Here is a 17,883-nt window from a genome sequence, read left to right as displayed (position 1 = left end):
GTGGGACTACATGGATTGATACACCTTCTGGTCGATAAGCTACTATAACTAGGGCGATGATATAATTTATTATCCCAACTTAGACAATTTTGAGAATAAAGGGGAAAACTATTAGTAATTAACCAGAATAAAATAAGCTGGAACCATATGGCCCAGCAATTCCACCCTTAGATAGAGAAAAGAAAACATATATCCACACAAGGGCTTGCATGTAAATGTTCACAGCAGCATTATTCGTAATAGCCCAAAAGTGCAAACACCACACATATCCATCAACTGGTGAAAAGATAAACAAAATGTAGTATATCCATACAAATGAATACTATTCAGCAATAAAAAAGAACAAAATCCTTATATATGCTACAGCATGGATAAACCTTGCATAGGCAGAATAAGGGACTCCAAAGATATCCATGTCCTAGTTTCTGGAACCTGGGAATATGTTACATGGTATAATTTGGCAGATTTACTAAAATCATGGAATTGTATACTTAAAACAGATGAATTATGTGATATAAAGATTATACTTCAATAAAGTTGTTAAGCAGTGGGGCAGTCATCCTAACTATAAGACAGTAGTTTATCACTATCTCTCAGAAAGCTTGTTTAAAAAGATGCCTTGGTCCTACTCCTCTACACTGCCTGTGGTCTGGAGCTGCCCAATTCATGAATTGTTGTCTGCTCAAATAAACTCTTTAAGATTTTAATGTGCCTTAGTTTAACACCTGAAAGAAAGACATTCTTATCACCAGAGATGGGGAATCAGGGCTGAGAAAAATCTGTACAAATTTTGTTAAACTAACAGTTTCCTAATCACTTTTCCACAATTAACTGCCATAGCCCAAAAATGCCTTTGTCCTGTCATGTTTTCACAATTTACTACTCTAGCTGGGTGCAGTGGGTCAAGCCTATAGTACCAGCTACTCCAGAAGCTTAGGCGGGAGGATCTCTTAAGCCCAGGAATTTGAGGCTCAGTAAGCTATGATCTCACCATTGCATTCCATCATAGACAACAGAGCAAGACCCTGTCTTTTAAAAAATCAAATTAAAGTCTTCAAAATTTACTACTGTTTGTCCAACCTTATATATATGTTTGGGTCTAACTGCTTTTTGGGTCTTCATTTTGCTTGTGAGGACTCCCATGTGTGTGTAAAAATACTAAATAAATTTTGTATGATTTCCTCTGGTTAATCTATCTGGCTTATGTCAGTTTAAGTCTTTAGGCCAACTGGAAACCATGAGAAGACAGATGAGACATTTACTTCCTCTATAGAACGAAGGTTATATGCTCTCATAAAATAAGTCCGATAATTCTTGCAGTTTTATATTCTCTGGAAGGACTTGTGAAAAATAGAGATTTATTAAAAGTAGTTAAAACTCATGAGGCCCATTTTTAGGGGGTGGAGGTGGGATAAATTTTGGTTAGTATTTCCATTTTTTAAAAAAATAGTTATTAAACAGTTCAAACTTTATATTTTTTCTTGAGCCCATTTACCTATAGTTTCTAAACATTATCGATTTTTGAGGATTTTAAAAAAAGAAAGAAATATGCCTCTATGTATCCACTTGTAGGGAGTAGTCTAAGAATAAGACAGGAGGGTTGCTGGTTGGAACTGAATCTCAAAGCAGCTTTATTAATAAATCACTTTCCATTTTATCAGTATTAGCAACAGTCAGGAAGATTTGTTCCAATGTTATCTGACGGACAGAATAGTCTTTTACATGAAATAGAATTTTAGCTTCCTCCAAAACACGAAACACCTTTGACAGGAAAAAAAAATGGTGAAGTTACCATTACAATATGCCTAGGTAAACCTTTTCCTCACTCTACCATCCCCCAACTCCTGCCAGGTTTATGCTTAGGGACAAAAAGATACAGAAGGGAGAAAGAAGTTGGAAAATAAAAGGAAAAGATAATTGAAAAACAGAGAAGAGGCAGTTCTCCATCCCCATTCTCTTGATGGGCATGGGATAATAATAGAATTTAGGGTTAGAAATCCCAATCAATTAAAGTATTATACAAAGGCCTTTGGAAAGTAACTTAAAGTTTCTGCTCCTCTGACAATGCCAGGTTCCCATTCCACATGCTTTAATCCCAAAGCTTCCTAGGAGTTCTCTATTAATACACAATGTTAGAAGGGTATGATTTCTACAATCACCTTTCCCCAGTGAATTTCCTGGCTGGGAATGTAGTAGCCAATAATCCCTTGACAGTCCTGGTTTATCATGCTACCTAAGAAAGGAAAGATTTTGACTGGTGAGTAACAGAGAGGGACCCAGTATTTGATAGAGTTTTAAAATATTACCAAGTAATCCCCATTCCAATAATCCACACCAATGGAAGAGAAAATATATGCACTTAATACAAAGGATGACACAATCCCAAAGGCTGTGATCTTTAGTATACATGACCTTAAATATTAATATTTCAATAGATTTACTTCCTTGTGAAATGTGGTCTTATTGCTTGTAGTTTGTAAAAATTGCAGAAGGTAGACTAATCACTTTCAGGCATGGAGAACTTGGTATCTCACACAGTCATCTGCAAAACCTGAGACTTATATGAACCCTAATGATCTATAAGACTCTGTTCTTAAACATAGTCCTGAAACTAAACTATGCTCATAAAATTTGGGCGTGGTTTCTTCTTGCAGTTGTGTGTGTGTATGTCTATTGGTCTCATCAGTAGACACATCTCATCCTAAAGGAAAGAGAAAATTTATGTATATGAAACACAAATATAAAAGCACTTAATGTAGAAGTTATATATCACAGCTTTTGAAATTATGGTAGTAATATTGTAGCCATCCCTAATTAATAGAATGCATTCACATTTATTATCACACACTTCGAGATTACTTCAAATGGAATATAACTGGGATTAAAATATTTTAAAGAAATAAACTATATGTCTATAATAGTGATTCTTTTGTAATGAATTCATATATAGCCTCCATATATATATATATATATACATATATATATATATATATATATATATTTTTTTTTTTTTTTTTTTTTTTTTGAGACAGAGTCTCGCTTTGTTGCCCAGGTTAGAGTGAGTGCCATGGCGTCAGCCTAGTTCGCAGCAACCTCAAACTCCTGGGCTCAAGCAATCCTCTTGCCTCAGCCTCCCAAGTAGCTGAGACTACAGGCATGCGCCACCATGCCCGGCTAAGTTTTTTTTTTTTTCTATATATGTTAGTTGGCCAATTAATTTCTTTCTATTTATAGTAGAGACGGGGTCTCACTCTTGCTCAGGCTGGTTTCGAACTCCTGACCTCGAGCAATCTGCCCACCTCGGCCTCCAAGAGTGCTAGGATTACAGGCATGAGCCACTGTGTGCAGCCTCTAATAGTTTTCTTGGGGATTATTTGGGATTTTCTATGTATAGGACCATGCCATATGTGACTAGATAGTTTTACCTTTTCCTTTCTAACTTGGATGGCTTTTATTTCTTTTTCTTGTTTAACTCTCTGGGTAGAACTTCCAGTGCAATGTTGAATAGCATCTGTGAAAGCAGGGGTCCTTGTCTTGTTCCTGATCTTAAGGGGGGAAGCTTTCAGACAGACTTTCTCCACTGTGAATGATTTTAGATATGTGTTTGCATAAATGCCATTTATTATATTGAGTAATTTCCCTCTATTCCTAGTTTCTGAGAGGTTTTTTTTTTTTTATCATGAAATGCTGTGGGATTTGTAAAATGGCTTTTCAATATCAAGATGATCATGTGGGTTTCCCTCCTTCATTCTGGTAATTTATTACACTGATTCTTTGCCATTAGGGAAAAGAATTTACTTGAAATTTTCTTCCAATTCCTAATCTTAGACTGAAGTCACCTTTCATGTATTATGTTTTTTTCTTTTCTTCTTTTCTGGGTAATCTTTATATGTAGGTCACATGCTGGTTCCTTTCCTTTCTGCTACTTTAAATGGGGAAAGCTGTATTTGAAACAGCTACTTTGCTCAGAGAGAAGGTTGGCAAATTGGCAACCTTACATTTAGACATATTGTATGAGACAATACTTTCACAACCAAACTATTATGTCACCTCCTTCAGGACAAGGCTGTTCTCAGTTTTTTTGTGTCTTCTCTCCCCTTCAGGTTGAGTAGGATGTTAGACCAGCTCGCAGCATATATGATTCTTTGCATGGTTAACTCAGCATCTTCAATGCTGCATACAGTAAGTACTCCATAAATATCATAAATATTATTAAATGAATATCCAACTGTCTAATGGATATATTAATCTGAGTATCTCATAGGTGCCTTATAATTATAACAATTAATACTGAATTAATTATCTTTCCCACACAGTAGTTTCTCCTCTTGAATTGCCCATTTTGATCTATCGATCTATCTGTATCTATATGTATCTCCATTTTCTCCTTTCCTTTCTTGCTGTCACTTCTTTAGTACAGGCCAATACCATTTTTGTTTCACCACAGGTATAGACTCCATGGTTTTCATCTTGAGACTTGACAATATGGCCACCACACTATTGACAGAGTGATCATTTAAGGTGGATTATTAGAAGTTTTACATATCTTTGTTTAATGATTAGAATAAAGTAGAGGGAAGAGAAAGAAAAAATTGCTTGCTATAAATGACTGTGCTATTATACCTTGTGCACAAAGGGGCATTTACTGAAATTAGCACACAAAAGCAGAATGATTGATTTTTATGTCACACATCCAGATTATTTCCTTGAAAGGAGACAAGGTAGTGTATTTTTTTGTATGTATTTCATAAACATTGTCTGATTCAGGGATCAGGAAAAGGCAGAGGATATACTCAAAAAGAAGGAAACCTGAATGAAGGATCAATAATAAATAATATTTACCCTCAATAATTTATCTCCAGATGAAAACATATAAACAGTTTTATCTTGCTAGTTGATTTCTATAAGAGATTGGTGAGAGCCAGTGCTATTTTGCGAAAGCTTCTTTGCATAATCAGGGATAAGCTCATAGAGAAATTATTCAATTATTCAAAAGGAATTTAATATAAATGGTCAATAAACATCAGTAACTCTCTGAAAAAAATTGAGGACATGCAGCAGAACAACAAATGTGACTTAACACAATTATCACAAATAAGGCCAATGTATGTTACCTGGGAAAGTTGTTTTGATGAATTCTTTAAACTCCTCCTCTACTTTATCTTCATCTGTATTAGTCTTAATCTTTGCTGTCAGAGTATATATATTACCAAACTTGTTCTTGAGGTGCTGAGGGCTGCCTAGGCATGTGAACCTCCCCTTTACCATGATGGCCAGCCTAGTACACAAGGTCTCACATTCTCGCATGCTAGGGGGGACAAAGGAGATACAGCTGAAGAGACTCCCTTTCAGAGGACAAATTTTGTATTTCCAACACAGCCAAGATTATAAGGCTTGGAACTGGAAGCCTTGGTATTGCAGAAGATCACCACTAAGATCATATCTGAGAAAAGGATATTTAAAAATTCAAAGTAGGTGATACCTGAATCCACAATAGGAACAGCTCCCTAATTTCCTATCTTCTATCAATTCTTGATTGCAGAACTTGACTGAGGATTCTTGGCTGATTCCTTTAGCAGGTTCAGCCTCTACCCACAGTCTCTCTTCTGTAGCCCATATAGTTAGATAAATTCACTGACTCATATTCCTGGCTTTAATTTCATCCTATACCCATTTCAATCCCTTATAACTTCCAACCAAGCCTCTCAATGGGTCATACCTGTGGGAAGCTATGATGATAGTTTTACCAGTTTTACACATCCATGTAATTGTGTCCCAGAGTAGGCGCCGGGCTATTGGGTCCATGCCAGCTAATGGCTCATCCAAGAAGATAATTGAAGGCTTTCCCATTAGGGCAATAGCAGTACACAGCCTACGCTTGCTTTTTCCACTTTATGGTAAAAAAGGAGACAGAAAGTAGAGGAGAAAGAAAAAGATAAAGAGTATACATTAATTAATTCATAGGACGGGCCGGGGGCGGTGGCTCACGCCTGTAATCCCAGCACTCTGGGAGGTTGAGGTGGGAGAATAGTTTGAGCTCAGGAGTTCAAGACCAACCTGAATGAGACCACATCTCTACTAAAAATAGAAAGAAATTAGCTGGACAACTAAAAATATATACAAAAAATTAGCTGGGCATGGTGGTGCATGCCTGTAGTTCCAGCTACTAGGGAGGTTGAGGCAGTAGGATTGCTTTAGCCCAGGAGTTTGAGGTTGCTGTGAGCTAGGCTGATGCCATGGCACTCTAGCCTGGACAACAGAGTGAGACTGTCTCAAAAAAAAAAAATCATAGGATGGAACTAGCTCATCCATCCAGAATGCTGATTTGATATGACTAACAAAGTAGCAGGCTTAAGTCCAAGTATACATATCAACTCATTTTCAGTGAAATTACATTTTTTTGTAATTTGTTTCAGCATCATTACTCAAGAAATATTTTTGTTTTGGGGAGACAAAAGCCATAGGGAGATAGGGCTGAAGGTACTTTTTTTTTGAAATGCAAAAGCCACATACAGCTCATTTCTGCAAGAGGTTAACCCCACACAAGTGGGATCTGCCTTATTTCTAATATCTGAACCCTGACAAGACATTAGGTTATTGCCTCTATGTGAAAGGGTGGCTTAGACAGAGTTTGCAGGCATTCATTTTAAACAGTAGAAGAAATACAGGTAGGTAGCTTAATAATTGCAGCAGCATAATGTTTTACCTGTATGTGTAGACAAACTCATCAGCATGGGTTTTCAGGCACATTGAACACAAAAAGGCTTCCACATATTTGTAAATGCTAGGCTCAGGGACCCCCCATAACCTAGCATACATGATCAGCAATTCCCGACCTGTCATGTGGCTCAGCACACAGTCAGATTGAGGACAATGGCCAATTCTTGACCTAACCTGAATCAAGAGGGTGATCATAAGCATTAGACCCATGTCAACTATTCCACTGAACATATATATCACATGGAAAAAATAGAAAACTTTGATCCCCACAAAACTCCCACTAAGAATTACATTTTTCTAGTCTATAGAATCTTTACAGTTGGAACTCCTGAAGTAAAATTAAACACTAATGTCCCTAACTGAAATTTTCAACATATATCTGTTGTATACTACTATGTGACCAGTACAGTTTTTGTTGTTGTTGTTGGATAAAGTTACCTATTCATATATTATTAGAAAAGAGCCATTCTTATACATTAAAATAACATATAGGATTCCATTGCCAGTAATGGCCAAGTAACTTCTACCAGACCAACCCTCCCACAGATGAGCCATATATATATGTAATATGCACACAATATGTAAATATTATATGCATACACATAACTTAGCCAAGTTACAAAGTGGTAACATATGAATAAATGTCAATGTACACTGACTCTATAAAGTAACATTAGTGAGAATTATAAAATAGAATTAAAATACATGACAATGACTACATAAGTTCCAAAAATAGTAAATAAATTTAAAGTGTTATAATTCGTGTAGTTTAGGAATAAAATGTAGTGATTCATTTTTTATTTTGATATGTAAGACTATTTCATGTTCTAGGGTAACAATTAGCTACACATATGAGATAAAATAGACTTGGTTAAAATGGTTCAAGATGGCTAACTAGAAACATTGTACACCCACCCTCTCCATAAAGAAGAACCAAAATTATGAATAGATAATCGCTATTTCTAGTTTGACTCATTTATAGATACTCATACTTGGCTTCTTCCAGAAAGAATACTTGCCTTTTCCCACCTGCAATATGTCACTATGCATACCACTGTCCCTGAAGTCTGTTATTTTAGAGAAAAGAATATTTATACATCAATGCCCTTAGCTTCCTTTCCATGTCTCCCACCTACTTGCCTGGTTAACTCCTCCCTCAAGGCACCAAGCCAGTGACTAGGATGAAAAATACCTTTCTGATATTTTCAGTGATGCTAATGCCATTAATTAACACAGTTCCAGACGTGGTGGTCTCCTCTCCAGTCAACATTTTGAATACAGTGGTTTTTCCAGCTCCATTTAATCCAAGTAACCCAAAGCACTCTGACTTATTGACTACAAGGGAGATGTTTCTTACAGCTTTTACTACAGGACACTTAAAATAGATCTGAGAAAAAAAAAAACACCACAATGTATTGAAGCACTGATTACAGATCAACCACAACCATATCCTCAAGCCCCTGTGGACTGCTATGTCTCGACAGTTCGACCAATCTCTTCTTCTTTTAGCCCTCCTTTTTTTGATTAAACCAGAATATAGATAAAGCCCGTACAACACCATTGCGTTAGTAGTATCACCAATAAAATCTTGGCAGGAAAGGTGAATAAAGCTCAGGGCAATATTTACCTTTGTAAGTTCTTTAAGAAGCACTGGGTTTTCCTGTAATGTTTGAAGCAGTTCCAGGACCTTCTTCCTTTCATTTTCTGTATCTTCATCCCCATATTTCTTGATTACTTTGTTGGACACTACAGCCTATATTTTCAAGACAAGGATCACAGATGTGGATACTCTTTAGATATCTGGTTTAAACTTAGTACCTTTAGAAAATCTGACCTGAAGGTGTAACCTCAAAGAGATCAGTAATTTCTAAGAGCCCTCCTATCACCTTCCTGTACTCATGTGCAAGTCTATTATTCATTTGCTTAGTTTGGGAAACTATCACCATGAACAAGTTCCTACAGCTATGAGTAAGCAGTGTGTTCTAGCCAAAAATATGGACACTTCATGGAAAATGGAAGCATTGATACTAATAATTATTGTGTGGTGTGATCTGTTACTATGAAAACGTGCTCAAGAGAGCATAAGATCCAAGAAAGAAGAGCAAACAGCTTTTCTTTTTTGAGAGAAGGCCTCTCTAAAGGTGAAGTCTGAGCTGAGTTTGAAGAATAAGCGAGGATTTACTAACAGAATGAAGGTAGGGTAGAATTGCAAGAAAAGCTGCATGTAAAATGCATACAAAAAGAAAAGTTAGCAGTGAGAGCTTAGTGAAAGATATGTAGGAATAAAACAACATGGCATGTTTTTATGAATGGTAATTTGTACTGCTTGAGCAAAATTTTGTTCATTGGAATTGCCAATTTTTGCATTAAGTATTCATTTAACAGTATTGGTTAAGGAGGAACGGAGCAGGAGAATATATTCAGCTCAGTAAACATGCCAATCAAAGTTGTGAGAAGAGAGCCACCTTATGAATTTCTCCCTCTCAAATCTCAAAATCAGTTGTATAGGAGTGGTAAGAGTGGGCATCCTTGCCCTGTTTTCAATCTTTGGAGAAAACACTCAGTCTTTCACCCTTATATTTCCTATAGGCATTGTGTATATGTTATTTATCAGATTGAGACAGTTGCTTTCTTTTCCTAGTGTGTTGAGAGTTTCTATGGTAAATAAATGTTGAATGTGGTCAAGTACTTTTTTTGTAATAATTGGTATGAGCATATGATTTTTCTTCTTGAGATTGTTAATACTGTGGATTACATTGATTTATTTTCAAAGATTAAACCAATCTGACATTTGTGGAATAAACTTCACTTGCTCATGGTATATTATTCCTTTTGTATATTCCTAGATACTATTTTTGGAAATTTTGTTAAGGATTTTTATATCTGTTTCCATGAGAGATATTAATTTCTTATACTTTTTTCCCCTCTAGTTTTTTTTTTTTTTTTTTTTTTTGAGACAGAGTCTCACTCTGTTGCCTGAGCTAGAGTGCCGTGGCATCGGCCTAGCTCACAGCAATCTCAAATTCCTGGGCTCAAGAGATCCTCCTGCCTCAGCCTCCCAAGTAGCTGGGACTACAGGCATGCATCACCATTCCCGGCTAATTTTTTCTATATAGTTTTAGTTGGCCAATTAACTTCTTTCTATTTTTAGTAGAGACGGGGTCTCGCTTTTGCTCAGGTTGGTTTCGAACTCCTGACCTTGAGCAATCTGCCCGCCTTGGCCTCCCAGAGTATTAGGATTACAGGCATGAGCCACCTCGCCCAACCCCCTCTAGTTTTGGTATCAGGATAATTATGGCCTCATAAGTCGGGAAATTCTCCCTCCTCTTCTATTTATAAAAGAGATTGCATAATCCTGATGCAATTTCTTCTTTAAATGTTTGGTAGAATTCACCAGTGAAATTATACAGGCTTAGAGTTTTCTGTTTTGAAAGGTTTTAAACTATGCATTACATTTCTTTAATTTAAAATAGGTCTATTCAGTTCTTCATTTCTACTTCAGTGAGTTTTAGTAGTTTTGTCTTTCTAGGAATTGTTCTATTTTGTCTAAAGTGTCAAATTACAATAATGGCTTTTAATATCTGTGAGATCTGTAGTAGTATCTCATTGTCTTAATGTTGGGTATTAATGTAACTTCTGTCTTTATTTCATGTTTACTCTAGTTAGAGGTTTATCAGTTCTAATCATCTTTCAAAGAATTAGTTTTTGGTTGCATTCATTGATTTTTCTCTATTGATTTTCTGTTTAAATTTATGATTATTTCTTCTCTCATTTTTTATTTATTTATGTTTGCTCTGAATGTATTTTGCTCTTCTTTTCCTAACTTACTGGGGTAGAAGCTTTAATTATTGACTTGAGACCTTTTTTAATTTTTTTCTTTTCTAAAGTGCAAAATATTAAGAGGGTACAAATGTCTTTGTTACAAACCTTGAGTCAGGGCTCTAAATGTGTCCATCACCTGAATAGTGTTCATTGTACCTGTTAGGTGGGTTTTTGCCCCTCTCCTCTTGTCCCTCCATCTTAATTTCTAATATAAACATTTAAGACATGCTTGAAGCTCTTACTCGAGGGGGCATGGGCAATATAAGTAACCTTAACACTTGTACCCCCATAATACACTAAAATAAAAAAAAATAAATTTAAGAGCCCATTGGAAAAAAAAAACATTTAAGGCTGTAATTTTCCATTAAAACACTGTTTTAGATACATCCACAAAGGCCGATACATTGTGTTTTCATTTTCATTCCAATTCAAAATATTTCTAGTTTCCTATGCAACCTCCTCTTGACAAAATGGTTATAGAAAAGTGTGTTAATTTCCCAGTGTCTGGAGAGTAACCTGTTATGTTTCTGTTACTGATTTTTACTTTAATTTCATGATGACCAGAAAACATACTGTATATTATCAGTAGTTCAATTATCTTAAAATTGTGAATGGTCTCACTTGGTGAATGTTTCATGTGCATTGTTATTTTTGGGTTGTGTGTTCTATAAATGTCAATTAGCTCTAGCTGGCAGATGGTGTTTTACAGTTCTGTATATCCTTACTTATAGCACCCTTATTGTATCTATTAATTACTGAGAGAGTAATCAACAACAACTGTGAATGGGCACATGCTGTTTCTCAGGGGAGGCCTTTACAGCTTCTTCATCTCTTTTTTTAAATTTCAGAATATTACATTGTTGGTGGGACTGCAAACTACTACAACCTCTATGGAAAATCATATAGAGATTTCTCAAAGAATTAAAAGTAGACCTACCAATTGATCCAGCAATCCCACTCCTGGGGGGAAAAGGGAAAAAAGGCATTTTATCAAAAAGACACTTGCACTTGAATGTTTATTGCAGCTCAATTCACAATCAAAAAGATGTGGAATCAACCCAAGTGCTCATCAATTCATGAGTAGATTAATAAAATAGGGGTATATGTATATTATGGAGTGCTACTCAGCCCTAAAAAAAAAAGAATGAATTCACTTTGTAACAATCTGGATAGAACTAGAGACCATTCTCCTTACTGAAGTATCACAAGAATGGAAAAACAAACACCACATGTACTCACTATAAAGTTGCAACTAACCTAAGAGCACTCATGTGCACAGATGGAAGTAAAACTGAATGGAAATCAAGCAAGTGGGAGTGAGGCAGAGGGGATGTGTGAAATCATACCTGATGGGTACAGTGTACATTATCTGGGTGATGGGCATACTTATAACTTTGTCTCAAGCAGTACAAAGGCAATCCATGTAACCAAAACATTTGTACTCTTGTAATATTTCTTGGGGGAAGAAGTGTGGGCTCTTCTATCTGTGGGAATCTCTGCCTGTAGCACATGTCTGCCAGAGAGAAACAGCTGCTCTCGAATTTCTTGGCACAAACTGTTCTCCTTGTAATGAGTGGGGAGAGGGGCTGCAGCACCCAACTGGCCAGTGCATCTGAGAGTGAGGGGTTCAGTTGCCATGGAACTGGGGACCATGCTAGTCCTCTATCAATGCCACAGCCTTATCCAACATGGTGGTTCTCCAATGGGGAAAATGGGCGCACTCCTAGTACTCCACTACACCATCCCATTAGATATGTCCACGAGGATTTCCTTGCTACCCAAGTCCAGCTCCCAGACTTCTCCCCTGCATCGTCCTGTACCCTTCTCTATGTCCAGGGTGCACCAAGGCTGTCTTGCTTCTTTGAGTCATCAGTGTACGACACCATGAAACACTGGCAGGAAGTTCCAAAGTTTTCACCCTGTTCCACCAAAAGACCTCAACGGGAAGAGATGTGGGTCCCACGTTCTGAGTAGACCTCAGCCTGGGATGCATGCCCACTGGAAAGAAGCGGACATTTGTGAACTTCATGGCTCAAACCATGCTCATAGTTGTACTAGGCGGAGGAGGGATTGCAGCTCCGGGACAGCCCGAACTCACACTACTTTCTTGGTTGCAGTGGACTGGGAAGGTGCTGGGGGAGGGGGTGGAGTGTCAGGCTGGGAGAAAGCTGGCACTCTGGCCTTTCGTGGCACTCTCCCAAGGGTGCCCCACTTGGGCTGCCCGAACTCCTGGGACTTGCTAGTTCACCCCACTATTCCATATTTGCTGTTGTGCCTGGGCTCATGGAGGGTGAAAAAGCCTTTAGTATATATACTTAGTGTCCCGCTCTTCAGTGAAGTCACTTATAGGGGTAGGGGAATTACCCCTTAACACTGTTCACTGGGCACTGGGCTCTGAGCCTCTCTGGGTTTGATCCTCACTGATATCTTCTCCTCTTTATCATCTTACTTCTCAGCTTCACAATTGTCTCCATAGGGTTCCCAGCCATCTCTGATTTCTCTCTCTATGGTCCACACCTGAGCTGTGACTCTCCCCCACCTCTCCTCTGTCAAATATCCTACCTTCTGCCAGGATGGTCTGACAAGCGAAGTCTCTAGTCAGCCATCTTGCTCAATTTTTCAGGAGTGCTAATTCTTAAGAGAGAGAAGTAGGGCACTTTTATAGATTCAGAGAGTTCAGGAGAAACTGGGAATTTTAGATTTCTGGGTCAACTTGGATGTCCCCACCTCATCTTTCAGGATTCCATTCTTTTCCAACAAGAGCTGTGATCTTGACATAGCAGACCTGCCTTGGTTGAGAGTTGGACTTTTTGGAGCTTATCTAATCTGAAAATGAGGCCCTCATCCTAGTATTCAGTTTTCTTTGCCCTCCCACTGCAGGAAATGAGAGGCTATGAAGGCCAATAATCCTAGTTTTAAAGAAATCAGTTCTATAATTATACCCAAATATATATCAAAGACAGCTTTCTATCATAGTTAATCCATCGTAAATGGATTATTTACAACCTCAAAATTCAAACTAAAATAAGAGACTTGTGATTCAGATGAGTCCCAGTTGGGTCTAGGTATAACTGAATGATATTCTCTTTCTTAAGTAATAGAAATAGCTGTGTGTAAATTTATACATTCTGGTCTAATATTGAGCTTTGAGTTTTTTTTTTTTTTTTTTTTTTTTACAAATCCACTTTTATTTATTTACTTTTCATCAGTTTAAATTCTTGAGGGATACAGCATCACACGGATTCTGTGTCCAATGGCCTTAGCAGGAAGGTTGCTTCGGAATTTGGCACGAACCATGCCACTGTGTCCGTAGGCCCGAGTTACTTTTCCCCAGATTACTCTGGTTTTGTTTGGTTTGCCACCAGGAGTCACTGTGTTGTTCTTTGCTTTGTATACATAAGCACATCTCTTGCCCAAATAGAATTCAGTTTCATCTCGGGCATAAACACCTTCAATTTTAAGAAGAGCTGTGTGCTCTCTTTGGTTCCGGAGACCGCGCTTATAGCCAGCAAAAATGGCCTTCGACCACAGCCTTCCAGACATATTTGCCTTCTAGAAGTCTTGTTCCCAGGAGACCTCCACAGGCTCCAAGATGGCGGAAAGAGCGAGCTTTGAGTTTTTATCTAAAGTCCATGTTAGTTACTCACCTGGAACTTTATGAATTTCTTGTAGGCATTATAAACAATGTTATGAAGGACAAAGTTTTTCAGGTTCCAGAATGTAATCTCCAGAGACAAAAGTAAGAGGAGATAAAATAAACCCATGGCAGCAAATGCAATCAAAAACTTTGCAATCCCATGTTCTCCAAAACTATATATGTTGTTCTGGGTAACTGAAAATGATAAAAGAGATAGCCTTACTTTAAGACCCAATAAGGAATATAAGATGACACAAAGTATTAATATGACTGAAATGAATTTTAAATTAGATTTAGAGAAGTACAGAATATAGAAAATAATTGCCCTGATATCTTATTTTTCTCTGACATTTATGGTTATTTATGGTTATCATAAAAAATTGTTCTGTTACTGATTTTCCCTCTAGTTTATACTAGTTTTTGGTAGGAGATAATCTTACCATATATTCAAGGAATTTCAAAAGGCTGAGCCTTTGTGAGCAAAATACTTAGTAATTAAATAAAGCATACAAAACACAGGTATTTATGATATCTAACTATTATTGTAGATCATGGAGAGTATTCTTAAGGACTTTTAAAGAGAAAATGTTTTTTACTCTACAAATAGAAGTGTTAATATGGCAATACTCATAAGGAAGAAAATAACAAATAGTCTAAAATGTAAGTGGGCTGATAATTTTTTACCTTACCACAGAGAAAATTAGCTCATGCAAACAGTTGAATTCTGGATATGAGAACAGGAAGCATTTCTAAGATGCGAAATTAATAAAATCATTATTTCCATAAGAGCTGAATTTTTTGACTTATTTATGCCAGTATACAGAAATGCAATTTATATATTTTATTGTAATGTATAAAATGCATAACTCGCCTTTTTAAAGTGTATAGTTCAGTGACATTCACAATGTTATGCAACCATCTCCACTATCTAGATCTAGAATATTGTCACCGTTTCAAAAGAAAACCCAATACCCATTAAGCAGTCACCACTGCCTCTTTCCCCTGACAAGTGGGAACTAGTAATCTACTTTCTGTCTCTATGGATTTGCCTGTTTGGAACATTTTATACAAATAGAATTATACAATATGTGGTCTTTGGTGTCTGGCATGATACTTTCAAAACTTATCCATGTTGGGCCATGTATCATTAATTGATTTATTTTTATTGTTTAATAATATTCTACTTCATTAATAGACTACATTTTATATATCCATTTATCAAGGGACAGACACTAAGATTGCTTCCACTTTTTGGCCATTATGAAAAAGGCTGCTATAAACAGTTGTGTACAAGTTTCTGTTTGAATACTTCTTTTCAATTCTTTTGAGTATATCCTCAGGAGTGGAAATGTTGAGTGATATTGCAATTCTACATTTAACTTTTTGAAGGACCACCAAATTGTTTCCCACAGCATTGGCAACATTTTTCATTCCCACCAGAAATGCATCAGGGTACCAATTTCTTCATGTTCTCACCAACCATTGATACTTACATTTTTGATTATAGCTATCCATGTGAATGTTAAGTGATAACTCATTGTGATTGTGATTTGCATTTCACTAATGACTAATCATTTCAAGCATCTTTTCATGTGCTTGTAGATCATTTGTATATCTTCTTTGGAGACAAGTTTACTGAAATTCTTTGCCCATTTTATAATTGGGTTGTCTTTTTGTTGTTGAGTTATAAATGTCCTTCATACATTCTGGATGCTAGACTTTCCTCAGAGATATGGTTTGCAAATATTTTCTCTTATCTGTGGGTCATTCTTTCACTTTTTTTTTCTTTTTTAGAGTTAGGGTCTTGCTCTACTGCCTGAGCAGGGGAGTGCAGTGGCACAATCAAGCCCACTGTAGCCTCAAACTCCTGAGCTCAAGCAATCCTCCTGCCTCGGCCTCCCAGAATGCTAGGATTACAGGTGTGAGCCACTGCACCTGGCCATTAGAGCTGTTTTTAAAAATCATACACAGAGAGAGAAATTTATGATCAAATATGCAAACTAAAATGTGATTTATTTTTGTTATTCAGGGATTGTATGAAAATATAATCCATTTGATGCTAATAATTATATTTCAACCATATTTAGTGAAATATAATTACATTTTGCTCTGTGTGGGTCCACATAAATAATGTGGTTCCAGAAAGAATCAGAATTAGACATACACATATATAGTCAATATGCTTATTTCTCAATTTTTAGAATCAACCTAAAATATAAAACCAGCCTGAAGCATGAAAAACGTAATAGAATGCCTTTATTTTCCCTGATTTTGATCTGGTTGTGATTTTATCTTTATTTGTGACATACTTAGCATCCCAGGGAATGAACTTAATCTTTCATTTAAGCTAGGAGTTCAGTTTCCTTATTTATAAAATAATGATAGTAATAGCCAATTTATAGAGGTATTTATAAAATAAGGATAGTAATAGCTAATTTATAGAGGAGCTGTGAGGATTAAACATAATGTATATAAAGCTAATTGAACATAACAGGTGACTAATAGTAACTCATTCTAAATTTGGTAGTGACTTCATTAAATTTATCTTGGATTTTATTTTGAGGCTTCATTTTTTCACCCAGTCTGTGAATATAACTATGGTAAAGAAATACACACAAAATAGCAAGCCTGACTGTCTCAGTTGGAAGGAGGACAGGTTTCATTCACCTCCCAAAATCTGAGCTTAAGTGTGTAAGGCTGGAAAGGAACAGGTTGTTTTTAGGGAGCTGGGGAGCCTCAGATACTCACATGGCTTACTGCAGTTCAGGTAGGCGCTTCGAAAGTGTTTGGCACACAGTCTTTTCACCTCAAAGTCATCAAATAACATGCTGAGACTGATTGCAAAGTTGTAATTAGGAATTATCATGAATATATTTCTTATCAAGTTCTTGGTGAAATTAGAAAACACCTTGTCTGTGATTAAAAAGATGATCAGCTTCAATTATAAGAAAGTAATAAATCTCCCCAGAACAAATTTCCCCCAAATGATTAAACCAATCTCAGACAATTACCAATCTCTGATATGAGTTTTGAGAAAACATTCATTATTAGTTGCTAAATTTATTCACTTTGATAGCTTGTAGCATTTATTTGTCAATTACAGAGTCCAAGAGAAGACCTTTGGTAACAGTATTTCTCTAGGATCTGTCTTCCTCTATGTGTAGATCTGCTTCTGTTTCTTCCTCCCTTTCTCTTCCCATTTTCCTCTCTCCTTCCACCTCTACCTCTCACATATCCACTCAGTGAATATTTGCTGATTTCAAAAAGCATAGGTTTTCAGAGTCTTAGACATTAAGTCCCTAGCAATTAATATTTTTATTCTCATGCCCTTTCATCCTCATTTACTTAATGTATTTCCTGGGGAAAGGGAAAATCGTGTATGGTCCTTACCATTGTGTTTTATTAACTTGTGAACAACAAGACTGAAAACGGTTGAAAAGTAGTTAAAGAGCGTGAGCTTGATGTAGGCAGCAGTACTACTAGAAAACAGGAAGCTTCCAAGATACATGAGAGGAATAGCGCACCATCCGTACAGCATAAAGATCAACATCACATCCAGAAAGTGGTATTCCACAACAAAGGCATCCATTCTACAACATATGAATACTCCCTGGGGCACAGGGTGTAGAGGTAAAAACAGGGTAAAGGACATTGTGCAATAAGAGGTCAAGCCAGAACACTTAGAAAACAGCAAGCACTGCATT

The 17,883-nt window shown here is 36.7% G+C and overlaps 1 protein-coding gene and 1 pseudogene across 1 annotated transcript; both read right to left on the bottom strand.

Moving 5' to 3' along the window:
- Positions 1 to 1,620: 1,620 nt before the first annotated feature.
- On the bottom strand, positions 1,621 to 17,378 carry LOC105885295 (phospholipid-transporting ATPase ABCA3-like). The gene is made up of 9 exons (XM_012790130.2): positions 16,928 to 17,378; positions 14,190 to 14,374; positions 8,348 to 8,473; positions 7,913 to 8,107; positions 6,707 to 6,894; positions 5,720 to 5,890; positions 5,115 to 5,308; positions 2,160 to 2,233; positions 1,621 to 1,761 (listed from the first exon to the last, which is right to left on the bottom strand). Exons 1-9 carry the CDS (start codon positions 17,043 to 17,045, stop codon positions 1,621 to 1,623), a joined length of 1,392 nt encoding a protein of 463 aa, XP_012645584.2. The 5' UTR covers positions 17,046 to 17,378.
- On the bottom strand, positions 13,723 to 14,175 carry LOC105885300 (large ribosomal subunit protein eL33 pseudogene; annotated as a pseudogene).
- Positions 17,379 to 17,883: the final 505 nt, after the last annotated feature.

This window comes from Microcebus murinus, chromosome 19 (genome assembly GCF_040939455.1).
Source record: "Microcebus murinus isolate Inina chromosome 19, M.murinus_Inina_mat1.0, whole genome shotgun sequence".
Classification (NCBI taxonomy): domain Eukaryota; kingdom Metazoa; phylum Chordata; class Mammalia; order Primates; family Cheirogaleidae; genus Microcebus; species Microcebus murinus.
Note: the sequence above shows the minus strand (reverse complement) of the source record. Positions and strands in the feature narration are given on the sequence as shown.